At 49.0% G+C, this 20613-nt stretch overlaps 1 protein-coding gene across 5 annotated transcripts in view; it reads right to left on the bottom strand.

Annotated features, from left to right (window-relative positions):
• MYLK (myosin light chain kinase) overlaps positions 1-20613 on the bottom strand; it is a 276422-nt gene that overhangs the window by 52493 nt on the left and 203316 nt on the right. For all 5 annotated transcript variants that reach the window (XM_043873786.1, XM_043873784.1, XM_043873783.1 and 2 more), the window contains one exon: positions 12751-12843. In XM_043873786.1, the coding sequence (XP_043729721.1) occupies positions 12751-12843 (93 nt within the window). The remainder of the gene's footprint in view (positions 1-12750; positions 12844-20613) is intronic.

Here is a 20613-nt window from a genome sequence, read left to right as displayed (position 1 = left end):
ATATGTGAAACTTACTTTCAAACTGCTCATAAAAAATAATGTGTATGTATGTACATGTGTATATGTTTGTGAAGAGGTAGAAGGAAAGAGAAGTGAAAAACAGAGAAGGAAAGAGAATATATGATAAAGCAAACATGATAAAACATCAGTATTTGGAGAATGTGAGTGAAGGGTCTACAAGGATTATTTGTACTAAGTAGTACAACTTTTCTCCAGTTCTGAAATTTCAAAATAAAAGTTAAACAGAAAGTTAAACAATGTTTTATCCCATCAACATGATGTAGTTGTTCAAATGAGGGAGAAAGAGATAGCAGCGTCTGGTGAGGAGATGGCTGGAAGGTGGGATACAAAACAGAGTGGACCTGAAAGATAATCTTTAAAAAAATTTTTTTTTTCTTCATGGTAGCACATTTGTTGCTAACTGACATTTCCAGGCATAATCTTATTTATTTAACTAGACTGTGTGGCATGCAGGACTTTAGTTCTCCTACCAGGGATCAATCCCTTGCCCCCTACAGTGGAAACAGAGTCTTTGCCATTGGACTGCCAGGGAAGTCCCTTGTGATGATCTGACTTGAAGAGAAGAGTCCCATTGATTAGGAACAGAGTGTCTCAGAGTAGAGAGCCATGTTTATGATGTTTGGTGGAAGATCAGCAGGATGATGTTTGGTGGGAGGTAGCTGGAGCACAGGGCTGATTTCAGAGAGCAGTGGCATAAAGGTGGTGGGACAATTTAAGAAGATAGAAAAATTCTGCCCCTCAGTCACACTCGTCACATTTCAAGTGCTCATAGCCATACATGGTTAGTGGCTTCTATTGTGCAGATAGAGAGCATTGCAATCATCACAGAAAAATTCTATTGGACAGTTCTAGTCTAGAATGAATGTGCGAGTTAGGTCTTTGTTCTGAGTAACAGGGAATCCTGACTCAAACAAGAGTCCAGCTAGTCTAGAGGACCTCTGGAGGTCTTTCCAATTCCAGGGCATGAGAAAATCCAATTAGGAGGCTATTGCCATACTCTTAGAAGAAACTGATCCAGGTCTGGCCTTGGTAAAGGCTGCAGAAAATAAAATACAAATATGAGATGGAAGAAAACTTAAAAGATTTTAAGGGCTAAACAAGAGACAGGAACAAAGATTCCTCAGGGATTTCTTGCTTGAATAAATGGGAAAAATTTTATTGATGCAATATGGAATTTGGGAGTGAAAGATGAGGAGTTTGGCTTGGTCTAAGAGAATGTGGTTGATAAAAGGGTTTAAGCAGTATATAGGCTAGAAGTCCAGGATCAGAATTCTAGAAAGAGTTGGTAGAAGCTGAAAGAGAAAGATTACAGGATCAAACATGCAATCATTAATGGGAACTGTGAGGATGGGTCAGTTCTTTGGGGGAAAAGTACAGTGAAAGGTGAAAAAGGGTCAGGATCTTATCTGAGGTGATGCCACTAGTAAGGAGCTGGCATGAGGCAGATGGGCTATGGAGGGACTGTCCCTGTGACCCAGGATGGAGGACGAAGGGCACCAAGAAGGTACGACCAACATCGGGTGATGCGTGGGCAGGAGATGCACCACCACCTCCAGTTTGAGAGGGCAGGACATGGGTTAGAAGTTGCTCTAGAGGAGATTCTCAAGAAAACAGGTAGTGAGCCAACTAATCCATCAAGAATTCCCGAGATGAGAGGGACACAGAGAGACAGGGTGACAGAAGAGGGAATGTCAAGCTAAGGTTTCTTCCACAGTGAGAGAGAAGAATCCAGATGTGAGAGCAGAAGACTAGGACTAGGTGAGAGAAAGAGCCCAGAGATACTAGTAGGCAAATGCCCCCGGGCACTCCCAGACCCCTCAGGAGTGGGCACCAGATGGGGTACAGAACCCGCAGCATGGACTGAGCCATGAAGCCCCTGCCCACCTGCACCCAGGGCAGATGGGAAGGGAGAAGGCACAGCTGGAAGACAGCGGCCCTTCTGGGAAGGAAAAGGGGGTTCCTCCCAGAGCCAGGAGCAGGAGAGTGTGGAGGGCTGCTGTTTTGGGTTGAGCTGCGCCACCACCCCCCAATTCATATGTTGAAGCCCTAAACCCCCAGTACCTCAGAATATGACTATATTTGGAAACAGGAACTTCAAAGAGGTGATTAAATTAAAAGGAGGCTGCTAGGGTGGGCCTTAATCCAAATGGAATGGTGTCCTTATAAGAAGAGAAAATTTGGGCCCATGGAGAGACACCAGGAAGACACGTACAGAGTAAAGGCCATGTGAGGACACGGCCAGAAGACTGCCCCCTGCAGGCTAAGGGGATAGAGGCCTCAGGAGAAACCAAACCTGCCGACACCCGACCTCAGGCTTCTAGCCTCCAGAATTGTGAGACAACAGAGTGCTGATGTTGAGGCCGCCCAGTCTGTGCACACTGATGGAACTGGGGAGAAGCTCTGGGGGCAGGGTGCCCGCCTCTGGAGACGTGGGTGAGGAGTTAATAAAGAGGTAAAGATGGCATAGAGTAAAAGCAATGACTCCGAAGTTCCCCCTATTCAGTCTTGGGGCCTGTGGGTAAACTTACATGGCCAGAAGCAGAGCCTGAGCTAATATCTATCTTTCTGTGTTATAGTTAAATATGGTTGAAGGCCAAAGTTTTCTGGTTGTTCAATAAATTTGGAGCATCTCCTGTTTGAATTCATTAGCATCTGAAACTGATTTGGTTCCCATCAGTCACAGCTATTTTAAATGTTAACAATGTTCTGTATCCTATTCTATACATGTTTTAGAGGCCCATCTGCTGAAATCCATTAATTGTGTTCTGGGCTTAGGAGAACATGATTAATGGACTAGAAAGCAGAGTCACTGGATTCTAACACCTGATTTCTTGAAGACAACTGGACTCAGCAAGCTGAGTTTCTAATCCATGATGTCATCATCCTTTTTCTCACTGGATTCTTACCCCCAGCCAAACACAAGCAGGGCACTTCATACTGTTTCCATTTCATGAGAAAGGAGATGGATTTGAATAAAAGTCAGATGACTCGCTGGGTTCATAAAATGACACTTGGCTGAATTAGAAACAGGACTTAAGCCTTCTTTGCCCAGTGTGTGGCTGCTTTTCTCCTGTTCTCTCCTGACTCCCTTGAACACTCTCCCCCATCCTCAAATCAGGGCCTTAAAACCCTTCTCTGTCCCTTTGCAGAAACGCAATGGGCATAGGCTCTGACCCTGGACTTGGGTTCAAATACTGCCCCGTTACTCCCTAAGGGGTGTGACTTAAATCTTGCTATGTAACCTCTTGGAGCTTTAGTGTCCCCATTCAAAGAATGTGGGGAGAATAAATAAAATTTGTTGTAAAGGATTAAGCTATGTTGTAAAGAAGATAATATAGCATAAAGTGCACATTCTAACACCAGTTCTTACCCGCCCCCTGCCTCCACCCATTCTCCTTTCTTCCCCAAACAGATCTCTTCCCCAAACAGAAAGTACAGAGGACTTCTCTGTACTTTCCTTCATCTGTTTAGTCCCTGCACTGCCGGTCAGGTCAGCTTTACACCTCCATGAGCTCTCTCCTGCCGCGCCTGGAGCTCCTTCCCCAATTCAGGGCCTCACTACAGGTAAAATTCTCACTGGTCCAGATGCCCAAACTCTCAGTACCTCTTGGGTCACTAACCAGTTTCTTGTTGTCAGTCTTTTGTCCTCCACCCCCTACTCCAACATTCTAAACTTTCTGCACTAACCATTGTAAGAGAGGCATATCACAGAAATAGAAAAAGATATAACCATCTTTGCAAACCCCATGATGGCTTCTGGCCACAGGGCCTGTAAGGAGAACAGAGCATCCTCCCTCTCCTTGCCCAGGGTCTGTCCCTCTCCCAGACAGTCAGTCCCAGGCAGTATTCCTCTCCTGGTACAGCACTGCCCCCCAGACTCCCCAAACTAACCTAAACTCCTCTTTTTATCCCTCTTTTTGCTGTCCTCATTTTCCCTGGAGCCCAGACCTCTCTCCTGAGCCCACCCATACATCCCACTACCTGACACCATCTCCCCAGGCACATACTATAAACCCAACATCTGAAACCAAATGCAGTTCTTCTCCCCACACTGCTGCTCATCTCCATTTTCCCCAAGCCCCCCACCCACCACCCCCTGCCCATATCCAGTCACTGACTAACATCTTTCAATTTCATCAAAAAAAATAACTTCCTTGGTTCCTCTTTCCACATCCCCACTGTTACCATTCTAGGCCTAACTGTACCACCTCCTAGACCTGTGGTCCCCTGTCCCCACCCTAGGACATCCATCACTCTGTAGCCAAAGTGATCTTTGTCAAAAGCAAATCTGATGTCACTCCACTGTTTACACTTTTCCAGTGGCTGCCCATTGCCTCTTAGGGTCAAGTCCAACTCATCAGACAAGAGTTTCCGAGGTCTGTCCCCAGCTTTCATCTCCAGCCTTCTTTCTAACTCTTGGGGAACACCCTCACCCATGCCCTCTATGTTCAATGACAGTGGTTCTCAAAATTTAGCATGCCTAATAATCATCCAGGAGAATTACTAAAAACACAGATTCCTGACCTTCCTTGGGGTGTGGATGCTGCTGATCCCTGTGCCTTCTGGGGACACTGCTTTGTATACTACACTGAAGGCCTTTCAATTTCTACAATGCCAGGCTTTTGTTGTCAGCTCTTTGCTGACTCGTTCACACATCACAGCTGCCAGGTGGGTCCCATACCCCTCTGAGGTGGTTTGATCAGCAGTTGTCACAGGGCAAGGCAACTGCGGAAACCTGCCCCCAGTGCGCATATACCCTGCAAGTTCCCTGAGGGCAAGCACAGGGCCATCACGCTCATCTTCTGTATCCCCAGTACCTCGCTCAGTACCTGGAACAGGCTAGAAAATACCTCTTAAAGGAACGAGTGGAATCCCCGGGGAACTCTGCTAACATGGAATTTCCTGAGAACACTTAATCACAGCTCTGGACTCTGATGCTCAAAGATGAAGCCTGTTGGCTTGAATCCTTGTGCACCTTTCCATGAAAAGAAGAAGGCCCCTAGCTCTGTCACCAATTTAGATCAAAGTGGCCAGGTGCTGAGCCTTCCACCCCAGACAGAAGACTGAGTCTGGAAGAAGTGAAGCAGCTCGATAAAAACATCAAAATCAAAACACTGAATTTAGAAGCCTTCTGGGAAACCTGGAGCTGGACTGGAAAGGCTGGCTTCCAATTGTGTGGGTAAGGCATCTTTTGCTTTTGCCCCAGCCTGCCCACACCCAACTAGTCCTGGCCTCATGGACCTTCCTTCTGCCCTGGGAGGGAGGAGGTCAGCACCCCACAGGAGCTGCTCAATCTGAAGACACATGAGTCTGTCTCTCCAGTGAATCCACAGAGCAGAAAGATCAGAGTCAGCCATTGGGAGATATTTACAGAGCCCGAAGGTGGGTCCTATAGCTTCCAAAGGGTCTGAGATAATGAAGAGCCGGAGGAAACTGGGGAGGTAGCATCAATAGCCTTGGGTACAGGGAGGTCCATGGATCTTTGCCTCTCTGGGGACATTTCCCTTTTTAGGTAGCTAGCTAAAAATAGACATCAAACCCTTCACAATTCCCCAAATAAGCATTCACTTTCTGCCACAAGCTCCTGAAGGGGACACGGGTTGGGTGACATGTGAAGGGAGCACCCACCCTGTGGGCTGTGTCACAGCAGGGGGTGGTGGTGAGGATCTGGGGATGGGGCTAAATCTCACTGTCCTGCACTGGGGCAGGCTCAGAGGGCTCCAGGGGGCTTTAAACAGCACCCCCAACACTGTCCCTCTCCACCCCCACCCCCAACCCCACACACATCAGGCTCTTTCCAGCCCCTCCTTACAAAGGGGCTTGTGGAAAAACATTTGTCATTTTCCCAGAATGAACATCTCTGGGCAAATCTCCTGTACACATTCCCTCACAGCGAAGGCCGTCACATAAGATTCCAGAGGAACACTGATCCTCTTGTTACTGTAAACACCCAGCCCCAGGCCCCCGGGACACAGAACATTGGGATGGTTGTGAAAGAGACAGCCCACAAGGCCAGGACAGCAGCGCCAGTGTCGTCTGACTGGCATCCTCCAGGCCATCCCTGGGAGGACCCACCCTGCCATTGAACTGGCTCGTGGGAGACGATCGAAGAGCGGGGAAGTAGATGGACCCAGCAGCCCAAGGGTGGAAGCACAGCTCCACACGCACAGTGTGCTGGAGGGCGGTGTGAGCACCAAGACCAACGCTTTGGTTGGGAGTAACCAGGAGTTGGCTCAGCTTTCAAAGACATTCATGAAAATAACCCCGCTTCTCTCCCAGGGTCCCACAACTTTCCCTGTCGAGCAAGTCTTGATTTCAAGTCTTCACCTCTCCAGCATTTCTTTCTAGCCCTTTGACTCCTGGAGAGCATATTGAAAAGGAAGATGGGATCCTGGAGAAACCCTTCAAGATAATTGGACATTGCTTTCAATACCCAAAGATGCTTTCAAGGTGACCGACTTTTGGTTTCAGGGAGAGACACATTCAGGAGACCAAGGCAAAGACATCTAAGAGCATCATAATCTGAGAGAGTAGTGAGAGAGGTCAAAGGGACTGGTAAGAGAGGTGAAGCTCAGGCCAAGACCAGGCGTAAAACACAAGGGGTGTTCCACCTTCACCGTCTCCAGATCCCAGGAACATGGGAACTGATGAATATACTTCAAAAGGGAAATACTTACTAAATCCCTACTCCAGACCAGCCACTGAAATTTCAGAGATGGACAGGCCTTGGTTCCTGTTTCCTAATTGTAAATGTGCCCTATGGATGTTTCTGTCTTTTCTAAAAGATCATCAGCTTTACAGACTGACAGGAGGAATCCCTGGGCCTGTTATCACAGTGCCCCTCTGTATTTTCTTTTTCTTTTTGGCCACACTACATAGCAAGTTGGATCCATGTGGGATCTTAGTTCCTAGACCAGGGATTGAACCTGAGCCCCCTGTGTTGGAAGCTCAGAGTCTTAATCACTGGATTCCGCCTCTCTGTATTTTTCTCAAGCCATTCCTTAAGCCCCAGCAATGTCTCTTTCACACAAAACTCCAGTCAGATCCCTTCCAGCTGGAACACCCTAAACCTGGACTCCATGCATACAGCCTCCCTCCTGTATGGATGTCTCTGCTGCTGTGTGTTCACACTTGCTGGAGTTTCCACCTTCCACACACCAGATGACGTGAAGGGCTTTAGCCAACCCTGCATCACTCCAAAGAAAAGCATTCTACTGAATGACCTGATGTCAGAGCTAGAAAAGACCTGGGGTCAGTTGGAGAAAGTCCCCACTTGACACTGTAGAGGGAGAAGGGGCTTTGACCACAGTCAAGGCCACATTCCACTAGATGCAGAATCAAGACCTTCATTCCCTGCCCTCCACCCCAAGCGCTGTCTGGCGGTGGCTTGTGCCTGAGTGCTGGCCCAGCAGGGGGCACACACAGTAAAGGGGCATCTGGAGGCCCGACAAGGAAGGGTGCTGCTGCCTGCCACGTCCCCACACCCCCACAGGTGGAAGATGCTTTTCCCTCAGCCCACACTTCTCTCCTGTTCCTTCTTCAAATGTGGGAGATGAGCCACTTTGGGCTGGAGGTGTGCATAAAGTTTTCCAGGACTGCAGACGCTACATTCCCATCAAGAGAGGGAAAAGCAGCCAGAAAGAAGAATGGACAATTGACAAAAGTCAAATATGGGACTGTGGGTTAGACGGTATAAGTTCAATGTTAGATGTCCTGATTTTAAGAGAAGATACACAATAAAACATTTAGAGGTTAAGGGCATGATGTCTATTTGTAAGCAGTATATATATTTGTCTTTATATGAAAGTGAAAGTCGCTCAGTCTTGTCCGACTCTTCGCAACCCCATGGACTATACAGGGGGAATTCTCCAGGCCATAATACTGGAGTGGGTAGCCATTCCCTTCTCCAGGGGATCTTCCTAATCCAGGGGTCAAACCCAGGTCTCCCACATTGCAGGCAGATTCTTTACCAGCTGAACCATGAGGGAAATCCATCTCTATATGGTGAATGGTGAATATGTATGAACAGATATAGCATACAAATGGTATTATACATATAGAGGGAAGTCTTCCCTCATGGCTCAGATGGTAAAGCATCTGCTTACAATGCAGGAGACCCGGGTTCAATCCCTGGGTCAGGAAGATCTCCTGGAGAAGGAAATGGCAACCCACTCCAGTATTCTTGCCTGGGAAATCCCATGAATGGAGAAGCCTGGTAGGCTATGGTCCATGGGGTTGCAAAGAGTCGGACACAACTGAACAACTTCATACATATAGATATGAATATTTGATGAATGGCATATATATATATATATATTATATATATATAAATGAGTTTATACATATAGAATGACAAAACAATAGGACAAAATGTAAATAATGGACAAATCTAAGTAAATGGTGTACAAGAATTTCTTATACTATTCTTGCACCTTTTCTGTAAATTTGAAATTATACCAGAATAAACTTATAAAAAAATTCCCACTGAGAGGCATGCAGAAAAGACCCTGACAGGTCTCAAGAACCAGGAAAGCATACCAGCTGTCACCTTTTTCTCCCTGCAGCTCTGATGGCAGTCAGACCTCTGTCCCCCTGGAGGACAGTACCTCCACTGTATGGACAGCACAAGGATGGCCCTGAGATTGTGGAAGGCACAGAGTGGTGTGGGAGGAATGTGGATCAGGGTTGCCCTCACAGTGCCCACATCTTACCATCTGTGAGACTCTGGGCAGGACAGTATAGTTCTCTAAGACTCGGTTTTGCTCATCTATAAAGTGGGAACAACTAATACAATTAGCTCAGTGGAATGAGACTTGTCTGAAGCAATACAGACTGAGTGTCTAAGATGATGCCTGCTACATAGGTGCTCAAGAAAACTCTTGTTTTGTGTGATGGGCAGATCATTGAATCCGAGGCCCTTGTGATGAAGAAATGCACTTGTGCATTTCTCCCTCCAGTCTTTCCTCAATAAAAGGAATGTTATTCCTCATCAACCAAACCACATTTCTCTCCTCCTTCGTAACCTGGCTCACCATCTCCCTCATTCAGAAATCTTCCCACACGTCCCAAATCTGACCCCCTCCTCACTTCCATACTTGTGAGCTGGTGTCCAGCAGGTTAACTTGTACTTTCACCAGTTTTCTCTCATCCAGCCCCTTGGATTTGGGCAAATCAGCCTGGCTTTTTCCTCACATTCCCCAGAGCTTGGCTCCAGTGGTGGCCCCAGGGGCTCTTAGGCAATGTGTGGACGATGACCATCCAATCTCATACCTGACAGCTCTTCACAGGACCAAACATTCAAGCTGGGGAGGGGAGGCCACCAGACAAGGATCTGGCCACCATCTGTTTGATAAGGAAACCACTCAGCTTTCCCTTGGTCACTAGAGGAAAGATGTATTTCCTGGTTACATTAGGTACTTTCCAGTCCTTGACAAAAACGAATACACATACACAGCCAGACCACTCAATGACATGAGAATCTGGGCTTTATCATGGAATCAGAAATGTCTGGGACAGAGGATGGCAATGCTAAGAGAATAAGACAAGTTGAAGGGGTGCACAGACTGCATAATTTCACTTCTGTGGGAAAAAAATTCAACTGATATATTTGCATGTGTATATGAGAACATTTATAAAAGAGTAATTGTGAATATATTTAAGGAGGTGAGTGGAATTAGGGGTAAGATGAAAGAAGGTTTTCATGTACTGGGTAAACTGTACTATTCAAAATGTTTAAAGAAGAAGACATGCATATTTAATGTATGTAATTAAAAAATAATACAAATTATCCCCCAAAGCGAGAAAAGAACTCAGGTTGCAGACCTGAAAGACACCCCCTTCATTTCCTGTCTCCAGGCAGCTACCTTTTCAGGAATCTCCTGGGAAGGAAGCCCCAAGGTGGTGTACAGGTACCCAGGGAACTTGCAGGTTTCTGAAGGAATCACCCTGTTAATGCTCTCAGCATCCCAGGGGGTGATGGCTGGGGTAACGAGGGGGTCAGCAAAGAGATTCAATGTGGCCATTACCATACATGGAGACATACACTTCCATCCTTTTGGGAGTAAGACATCTGTCTGTGACTCCAACTTGAAGGCTTTTCTACACAGAGTGAGATTTCCCTTCAGCAGACAAGCAGTGTTGGCTGGAGTTAATGCCAGTCACAGATGTGTGTGTCTGCTAGGGAGACAAAGCACTTTCAGCCAGCCCTGCCCCACCTTTCAAGCAGCACTGCCTGCTGAGCCCCGTTCCCTGCGCCCTCTGCAGGGGAAAGAACCATGGGGTTCAGCCTCTACCACAGAGCATCTTGCTCCCTCCGTAAAGGCGGGTGCTAGAATACACAAGGACCTGAGACTGAGGAGCCCCCAGGTGGTTCCACATTTAAGGGAGGCAGTAGAGAAGACCTGCTTCTGCTTTCTCAAGACCAGAGATGCAAGGGCACCGGGCTTCCCTCTGGAGCAGCTGCTCTCCAGCCTGACTGGCAGCACCTTGGAATGGCCCAGGAGCTGAAACAAATACTGAAGCTGTCCACCACCGGAGGAGGTACTGATCCAATGAGTCTGGGGTAGAGCAGGTGGCAGCGTTTTTAAATGGTCCCTAGGTGAATCTAATATGTAGCTAGGGTTTCGAGCCCCTTCCCTAGAAGCGCATGATGACAACCCGACCAGGGTTTTCTGAAGACTTCTCCAGGGCAACAAACCCTCGAGGCTGCTCGCTGTCTCCAGCTTGTGTTTCTCTTTCACAACTCTCCTCCCACTCCATCTCCCTTCCCTGGGGATCTCATTGGAATGGATGTGCCAGGGCGGAGGACAGGAGACTGCTGACTTCCCAGCTGGAACCCCAGGGATCCCTGCTTCTGCCCCCAGGAGGGAAGAACAATCACTCAGACCCAGCTCACTGCCAGTTGTGCTCTTCTAAGAGCCCACATCTCTCCTGCTGATTTGCTCCCATAACTAACAGCACAGGCCCAAGAAATCCTTTCAGAAGATAAAATCACTAACCCGTTCTCACCGGGTTTTTTAAAAGAATTGTTTCTGCATTTCCAACAACTTTGGATACTCCCGGGTAGTTAGACATCCATGAGAAATTATCACTCCAGTTCGGTTGGCACAGCATACTGCAGGCTGAGTGGGGCCGCCCCTGACAGCCTGGCTGGTATGTGCATGAGGAACCCAAGCTCCTCACTGGGGAGGGAAATATGTTGCTTTGATGAGATGTGAATAAAACTAAGTTCCAGAACACTGCCTTGTAATGGAAAAGCGGAGGCAGCCTGTGAATTACCCTCGCTTGCTTCCCTTGTTAGCACAAGTATTCAGGAGTTTGTCTTGTCTTTTGCTCTTTAAAACACAGAAAGAGTGTGTTGGGGATGTCCAGGAAACCCCACACCTCCTGTTAACACTGGAGCTTTTAAGGCAAAGTTCTAACAAAATTAGACAGTAATTCATCAGTAGGAGAAGCCAGAGCTGCCTTATGATCTTTGTGGACTCTAAGCACCGTTGCCTTTCAGGGCCCCGGAAGATCCCCTGGAGAAGGAAATGGCAATCCACTCCAGTACTCTTGCCTGGAAAATTCCATGGACTGAGGAGCCTGGTAGGCTACAGTCCCTGGGGTCGCAAAGAGTACTAAGAGACTTCACTTTCACTTTCACTTTCATTCATTAAAGAAAAAAAATATATATGTATATATGTAAGTTACATTTTATAACTGCGTTGGTATAAAGATGAATATTAATATTAAAGATTAAAACATCTTCTTTGATCTAAAAGTTAATTTTTTCCTAATTTTATAAGATATTAAAACATTTTTGTGGGCCTGTAAAAGCACCCCCATAAGATGAGGGGGTCCTGGAGGAGCCGAGATCCAAAAACAGGGAGAAAGCCGTGCAGAGTCTCAGAAAAAGCCCCATTCCTGCTCAGCTGTTTAGACCACAGCTGATTCCAAAAGATGTGGGTAAGGCCCTTCTGCGAATAGGTCACGGCACCATCATCCTGAAAGGCGCACCCTTGAGTTGGTCCCATGACCTTACGAAGTAGGAGGGAGGATGAGACAGACGTGTCACCGTGACACAGGGAAGGAGACAGCCTTCTGGCAGAAGTGGGTGCTGAGTACTACGGGGGCTCACAGGAGAGAAGAGCTCCTTTCAGGCAGGGCAAGGACAAACTCAGGGATGAGACGGCTTTTCCATGGGAGTCTGTCTGAAGACAGAGACACCCAAGCAAAGGCATGATGGGAGGAGCACACGGATGGCTGGAGCACGCAGAGGAACTCAGCTTGCCTTGAGGATAAAACAGGAGAAAGGAGCCGGGGGGCGGGGCAGCACTCAGAAGGAAAGGCTGAGGTGCGATGTCAGAAGGGGTGTGCATGTGTGGCAGGTGTGCCAGGGCGGCCACCTGGAGAGGTTCACTCGTACGGGGCTGGTGGGCTCTGCGAGTGACTGGGCACTCCAGCTGGGATTGATCTGGTCAGAGCCCCCCCTGGAGAAGGTGCAACCGGCAGGAAAGACAGCTGAGAGAGACTAGGGGATGGTCTCCCAGGGGTCAGGTGGGGCCTGAGTGGGGCTCACAGAGGACATGGATGTCCTTAGGCCTGAAGACATGGGAGGGGTGAAGAAGGGTCACCAGGAGCTCAGGGGGGTACCAGGGTGAGGACAGAGGCCAGGCTCTGCGGAGCACGGGCAAGGCAGTGGCAGCCCTTGGTTCTGGGCTCGCCTGGAAGAGTTGAACAGGTACTTACTCTCTGTTCCCAGCACTGGAGGAAGAGAACTCTTTGGCCTCCGGGCTTTCATCTCCGGGGCCTTGGCATTCTCGCTGGCGGGGACATCTGGAACTAAATGGGAACAACAAACATGAGTCGGCAGCCACCCAGGGAAAGAAGCAGAAGAAACATTGCAATAAAAATTCCCACCTCCACCACCACCATGATAGTCCTCCCCAACCTGCTCCACTCGGAGGGCCCTTCGTGCTGTGGGGCAGATGGCACCTGGGTTGGCATCAAGAGCACCAAAGAAGGAGCAATTGTGCCACCAGGCCTTATACATCAAGTGCAGAGCACAGTCCCCCTGAAGAAGGATGGACAGACTACCCTGGGAGCTGGTGAGCACTTCCACCTCTGCTGTGGGTGCGGGCCAGCAGAATCACATCAGCAGGGCCCTCTGCTCACACAGGCCCCACCTTTCCCTTCACTGGGTCTTAACCCACTTGGGCTAAACATTCTGGACTTCCAGAAGCCTGTTCTGTGCAGAGAGTTCTCTTAAACCGAGGAAGCAGGGCACAGGATGGTTGCCCTTGGGCTCATGATCTGGAGGGGTCTTGAGGCCTCCGTTTTCTCTAACTCCCTTGGAACAAGAGCACTGACAATCAGACCTCCAGATCAGATGGAGGCCTCTGAGCAGGCAGCTGGCATGCCTCACTCGCTCTGGACTGAACCATGGGCCTGTCATGGGGATTTCTGCATCCTCCCCAAAGTGAACTCAGTGGAACCCCGCAGTGGTAGCCTCTGGGCAGAGCTGAAATGCTACACGACTCCTCAGGCCTGTCCTCCACTCTCCTTCACGTTCATGCCAAGTGTGGATGATGCCAGGGGTAGCCCTCCCTTGGCAGCAGGGTGTCAACTACAAACTGGCACTTGCCATGGGCTCTTGCCATCTACCTCCACAAAGATTCAATAATGTGCTGCTGACCTCCAATACCTCCTGAAAGGAGTTCAGAGTGGAAAGCAGAACTGAGGCACTCTGTGCTCTGGGAGGGCAGGGTGTAGAAAACTGGCAGGATACATCTTCAGATAAACATATTTTCAGGAGCAAATTTTAGGAGCCCAATTCTTGTATCTCCTCATATCTAGAAAAACACTAAAATCCTTCATAGTGATGACTGTTTCTGGTGACTAGCACAAGCTTCACAAGACTAGCAGAAACCTTCTGGAAAAAATATGTGTTTGATTGCATGTATTCACCCTTCACCAAAATTTCATATATACTTACCTTTCCACCCCATCTCTTTGGAGTAGTTTTTCAGAGCTATCTGAGGTGCTGTCTCTTGGGTTATAGTCCTCATTTTGCCCTAAATAAAGCTTAACTTGCAACTCTCACATTGTGCTTTTTTTTGTTTTTATTTTTAAATTGCCAAGGGTAACACAGTGCTGGGCTGGGCTGAGTGGAAAAGGAAAAGGCCCTCACTGGGCCTTGAAGAGACCAGACTGGAGCAAGTTGCAGGGAAACTGCCCGCGGAACAGGATAAGAAGGAGCTGGCTGTGCCGCTATCACTAGATTCCAGCATTTTCCCCACAAGGAACTCCCTTCAGAGACTGTGCTAGGAGGGAGCCTCCCCCACTCAGAGCCCCTTCCTGTGCATCCTCTTCCTGCCCCTGAAGAGGAAGTACTAGGGAGAAAGGAGGGGGTGGGACTTTCCAGCTGAGGCTTGGCCACATTCCTGTGGCTTGGCTGGTGAGGAAGGGCCATCTCCCTGTCCCTCCTCCAGAGTGGGGCAATCCTGGCTGCTAACACGTGCTCTCCGCTAGACTGGACACTAGGGGCTCTGGCGGGTGGGCACATAAGCACAGAACTAGGAGCTGGGCATGTACACTCCCCCAGCATGCAGACTCAGTGCTACTCTCAGGATGCATTGCTTCTTCTAGATGGCATTGGATTCCTCTCCTGCTCTAGTATGTGGGTCTGTCCCTATATATTCCATTATACCAGTAGGCTTCCCTCCTAACCCAAGGCCGGCCCACTCTTTGTTAGCTGGGTAATCCAGGAATCCCTCTGCCCTGCTGCCATTCCCAGCTGCGTGTTATCCTTTGCCGCCTTCCGTAAGAGCCAAAAAGCCCCAGATGATGAGTCAGGGCCCCCGCCATCTGTAGCGACATGGTCTGTGTCCTGTCTCCTCAGTGGGCTGCCCCCACACTGGTCTCCGTGTGGACACGGATGAAAGAGCAGGAAGTGCCATGGGGAAGGGATGATTTCATTTTCTCTTATTGAGTATTCTCCCGGGACATAGTGGTCATTGTGATCTACAGAAAAATCCTCAGTACATATTTATCAACCTTTGGTTCTCAACCTTGGCTGCCCATTAGAAGCACCTGTACCTTGGTATCGCACTCCCCAGATCCCAACTTGATTGGTCTGGGGGCGGGGGGGCTAGGTGTCAATAATATGCTGCCAGGCTGAAAACTGCTAGTCTCTCTCCTCAGGTGGGTGGATATGTGGGTGAGCGCAGAGGTAGGGGCGGGTCTCAGGGACTACTGCTAGAGTCAGGAAAACCTGTCCATGCTTCCCTTGACATTTATGGATGAGGCTGCCATAAACCAAGGTCATGAGATGAGTCTAGTTTCCCTTGTCTAAGGCCCTCCCTTCTTCCCTTCCTTCCAGACCAGCATTGACAGCACCAATAACAATTCAAAGAAAGGCACACCCAGACATTTCTTTGTTTTCCCCCCTTTTAAGGAAGAGGAGGTAAGGACAGAGTAGGTACACACAGTCCTCTTTTCCTTGGCATCAGCACTCTTCTCGCCATCTTTTTCCCAGTGAGTTCCAGGGCATCAGAGGAGGGAGGTAAAGAAGGATCAAGACTTTTTATTTTAGTGATGGGGAGACTGAGGCCCAAGCAAGCAAAGGATGAGAGGCCCAGTCTCCCTGAGTGCCTGAACAAAGGCAGACAGGGACTGAGATTCCTTCTCTCCTCGTGGGGTTGTGGTGGGCTTTGCTTCTGAGCACCATTAGAGTCAGGAAGGAGAGAGGAGGGCTCTAGTTCTGCCTTTGTCATCAGCAATCCTGGGATCATGCTCCGGGTCTCTATTTCCACATTTGTACAAAGGAAATGACACTTATTTTCTCTGCCTTGCAGCACTGCAAGACTCTAGGGAAAGAAGGCATGCAACAGTGATCATTTACCTATTCATTCACTCCTCCTGTTTGCCACATTGCCTGGCCTCCTTCCCAAATCCACTTTAAAATCTTCCCCCTTCAGAAAGCCTTCCCGGAGGCCCTGCTGTATGTTTCCTGCCCCTGCATCTGTCCTCAGAGCGTGGGTGACTGCTTTACAGTGACTTGTGAGCCTGGCGGGCTACAGTCCATGGGGTCGCCAAGAGTCAGACACGACTGTCTTGTGCTTTGAGTTTTGTTTGTAGAGGTTCCCTGGACTTATCTTTCCATCTGGCCCCGGCCCTCAACTTTCACTGTCAAACCAGGCACTCCCACAGATGTGGAGCACTGCAGGGGTGGGAGGAGCCCCCTCTTTCCTCTGCAGCGCCCCCGCCCCCTTGGGGGTTGTGCCTGCACCACAAGCCATTAACTGTCAGTCTGTCCATGAGAACCACAGCAAGGAGTGGGTTGGGAGGACCATGTGCTTAATCAGAACCAGCTTTGTGCTCACACGGCTGCCCAGGGGATAAAAATAATAGTTATAAAAGTTTAAGAGCAGCATGTATTTTCTGTCTATTTTAATCAGCTTGTGATGAAACTGAACTCCATTTCTAGATCTGGGCCCCAGAGCTGGAAGTCCTTTGCTGGCCTGCTTGTGCCCCCAAAGAAGCACGGGGGAGGAAGGTGGTGGTGTGGGGAGATAGGGGGCCTCGACATAGAGAGGAATACACATCCTTATATGGACAATGCCTCACCCCTTCCACTCCTGGGCTAGCTCCGGGCTCAGGCTCTACCGCAGCCTTTCTCCTTCTATTTCCCCTAAGAGAGGTCACTCCAGAGCTGCAACTCTCAGTAGGGGGAACGATGTCTTGGGAGGCTTCTGGGAGGTTTCTGAGCTTACAGGAGCCCCCAGAATGGGTAGGGCAGCGGGGCTAGCCTCTCTCTCTCTGCCCCAGAGCAAGCAGCATGCTGGCAAGACTAGGGCAGAGAGGTCGGACCAGAATGAGCATCTTCCCAGCTCTGCAGGCTGGTGACCATGAGTCCTTGGGTGGTTCCTGATCTTCTTCACCAGGAAAATGAGAATAGCCACACCTCCCAGAGGAGGGGATGAGATGTGGAGTAACAGCTGGCATTTACTGGGTACTTAGTCCATGCCTGGGTGTCTGTGCTAAGTCGCTTCAGTCATGTCTGACTCTTTGAGACACCATGGACTGTAGCCCACCAGGCTCCTCTGCCCATGGGATTCTCTAGGCAAGAATACTGGAGTGGGTTGCCATGCCTTCCTCTAGGGGATCTTCCCAACCCAGGGACTGAACCCATGTCTCTTATGTCTCCTGCATTGGCAGGCAGGTTCTTTACCACTAGTGCCACCTGGGAAGTCCCAGTCCATGCCTGGTATGATGCTAAGTACTTTATACCCATGTTTCAGGTTGAACCATACGGTTTGCCAATATTCAGGTGCTTTTGACCTGCTAAAATGGTAATTTGATTTAGTTCAGCCTAATACACATTAGCTGCCTGAGTCGATATAAAGAACAAATGGGAGTGATAGCAGATCAAAGCCAAGAAAAGTAGAGTGGGTCAAAGTCAATTCAGCAATCAGAAGAGTTACCTGGCCATAGTGGCAGTGGACTGCAGCAGTTAGGAGCCAAGGCATAGGTTGTTAGCTGCATACACCACAAGTTAGGCTTGAAACTCCCTTCTCACAGTTACAAACCACCCCAAGTTGCCAAATCCAAAGACCAATGCTCAGGTTCATCTTATTCTACTTGGCAGAGGCATCTGACGTATTGACTTCCATCATCCTTCCTTGAGGAAATGATCACTCTCTGGCCTCTAGAACAACCCTCTCTCCTCGATTTCTTCCTGTCTCATGGCAGCCAGTCCTCTTGTCTCCTTTGCAGACCACTATCCTGCCCTGTTTCTCGTGTTGGGCTCTCTCCTTTTCTCTGCCATCCACATCCACCCCTAGGGACCCCACTTAATTTTAAGATATTCAATGGCCTCATGTAGCTGACTCCTCATATCCTGCCTCCAGCCCTGACTCCTGCCTCAACTCCAGATTCGTCTAAATGTCAGCCAACGTGACAAGCCCCTTTGGATATCTTATGGATGTCTTATGGACCCCTTAAATTTCACATACTTGACTCCGCCCCCACCCTACCCCCCACATTCTAACCTCAGTAGCTGGTACCACCGCTGACATGTGCTCTCTCACAAAAATTAAGGGTTACCTTTGACTTCCCTTTCTCTCCTTTTCCAGTTCCTCAGCAAATCCTAACAGCTGTGCTGTCAGAACATGATCAATCTGGTCATCTCCCACCTCTTCCATGGAGTCTAAGCTCCCTGGACATCGCGGCCACCTCGCACCTGCTCTCCTCGCCTCCTCCTGGGTCTGGTCATCACCTGAGGGATCCTTTACTATGTCCAATGTTGTCCCATCTCACTTAGAATAAAATCTGGTGTCCTGTTGCAGCCCACATGGCCTTGCAGGTCCTCAGCCTCATTTCCCACACTCTGCCCCTGGCCTGGTGCTCAGCCACGCTGGCCTCCTTTCCTCTCTTTCTGGGAGCGCCTGCTCACAACCTCAGCTCAGGGCTGAGCTTCCCACCCTTACTCTTCCTTCATACTGCTGAGACTCTTTCCCATACATCTTCAGGCCTCTGTTCAGACAGGCCTCACCCTCCCCATTGCCCCGTTTTGCTTTCTCCACAGCACGTGTCATCACCTGAAATTGTAGGACTTATCTGCTCGTCCGTGTTTTTGTCTCTCCTTCACTCCAGTGTAAAGGCTCTGAGACCAGGATCTTCTGTTTCATTCATTGCTCTGAACCCCAGCCCCAGGGTCACTGCCTGGCAGGGTGGGCACTGGCTGACATACTGGCTGAACGAATGCCCACTGGAACACTACCCCCCACCACACACATGCACCAACCTCCATGGTTGTGAAACCTCTGATCTCACAGGTGGCTGAGGCCCGAAGCCCTTGGCGGGGCAGCTGGGCAGGGTGGCTAGAGCTGCCCTGTCTTGGAGTTGGGGCCTACAAAGGGCTTTGCCTTCTCACCTCTCACCTGGGCCACTCACAGAGGTGCAGGACTTCCTAGCAAGAGAGGCTGTTAGTAAGGGAGACCTGGCTGTCTCAGACAGTGGAAACTTCAGTGTTATTCACTATACAGGGGCGCCACATAGTCCCGGAAAGGTGCAGACTTCAGAACCAGACACACCTGGATTCGAGTCCTGCCAGGGTAACTCATGCTGGGACTCCCTGAGCAGGGTGGCTTGGAGGGCCTGGGCTTTGGAATCAGAGACACTCAGGGACACAGCATCTCTTTGTACTGTCTGAGTAACTGGGGAAGCCTTCTGATCCTTACTGAACCTGGGTTTTCCCAATGAGAAGGATATCCTGCCCAATTGTTGCATAAACTAAAAATGCACAAGAGATTTTGGCCATGGCAGGCCTTGAAGCCCAGCCTTTTCTCCTCATTAGGGTTTTTCTGACAAATCCTTACCCACTTCAGGCTTCAGCTGCTTTCTGCAGTACAAGCTGACATGCCTGCTGCTACCTTGAATGGAATGGCAGCATGACCATAATCAAGACAGTGCACAGAGCACCCTTTTTCTTATGGAAACAACTGAAGCAGCAGGATTAAGAGCCAGATGTGCTGCGATTTAAAGGCTACCTCCCTCTGTCTCTACTGTAAGAGGGAGGCAGCAGTGTGGCTAATACAGAACAGCCAATGAGCCAAAGTCATTTTCATGAGGTCTTGAAATATATCATTCTATTGGCCACAGACATAGAGTCTAAGTAGTGTCCAGCACAGGCTACCTGAATGATGGTGAGTGACTGTCAAGGGCGAGGCCAGTCTGACATCAGTAGCAGCTGTGTTCCTCACCTCTAGTGGAGAGGAACCTTGCAGCCCCTTAGGAGGGATGCAAGACATGTCTTATCCAGAGATGTAGCGGGCAGCTGTAGATGGAGAAAAATGGAAGACCCTGCACAATGACTGGGCTTAAAAGTTGAGTCAAGGTTACTTCTTAGGGCAAGTGGTTCTTCACTCTATTTCAATTCATGACTTATTTTAAGAATATGGTTAAAAACCATGGACTCTATATTTTAAAAAATGCTCTAATCCACAAACACACACGAATTTGCCTATAACATCAAAGGGTGCATGGACCCATTGGGTACTACCACTAGGTACTATTGAGTAAGGGAGTGGGGAGAGCTGAGAGGATCAGGGGACAGAGCAGGACTCAAAGCCTATTCAGCTGAGAGAAGCGCAGTGGGAGAGATGCTGAAAGGGGGCCAGGGAGCAGCTCAGAAGTCTGCAGTCCTTTACCAAGGGCTCAGAGGTGGCTCCTGATGGAAAGATAAAGCTAAATGTGGCAAGAAAGCAACTCACATGCAGGACAAGAACATATCTCCATGTGTAGCAACAGGGAAAAGAAGGTGGGTGTGGAATATATATATATTTGAATATATATTTGAAAAAATATAAAACAAAACCCAGTTAACCTGGAGTCAGCCCTGTTATCTCAGCTGGTTTCCCTCTGATCCCTTTCCTAGCTCTTTTCCTAAGACCCAACTCCCAATCTGTAGTTTGAGGCCAAACCCTGCAAGGGCCCCTCCAAAGAAACCACAGATAAATTATGATGGTCAAGGTTCACGGAGACAGCAAGGGAGTCTATTAGTCTACTAAGGGAGTCTACTAAGGAGACCAACTTAGGGACAACAAAAGC

The sequence above is a fragment of the Cervus elaphus genome, chromosome 19 (assembly GCF_910594005.1).
Source record: "Cervus elaphus chromosome 19, mCerEla1.1, whole genome shotgun sequence".
NCBI classification, from domain to species: Eukaryota; Metazoa; Chordata; class Mammalia; order Artiodactyla; family Cervidae; genus Cervus; species Cervus elaphus.
The sequence above is the reverse complement of the archived record's forward strand: the minus strand, read 5'-3'. Positions and strand labels throughout refer to the sequence as shown.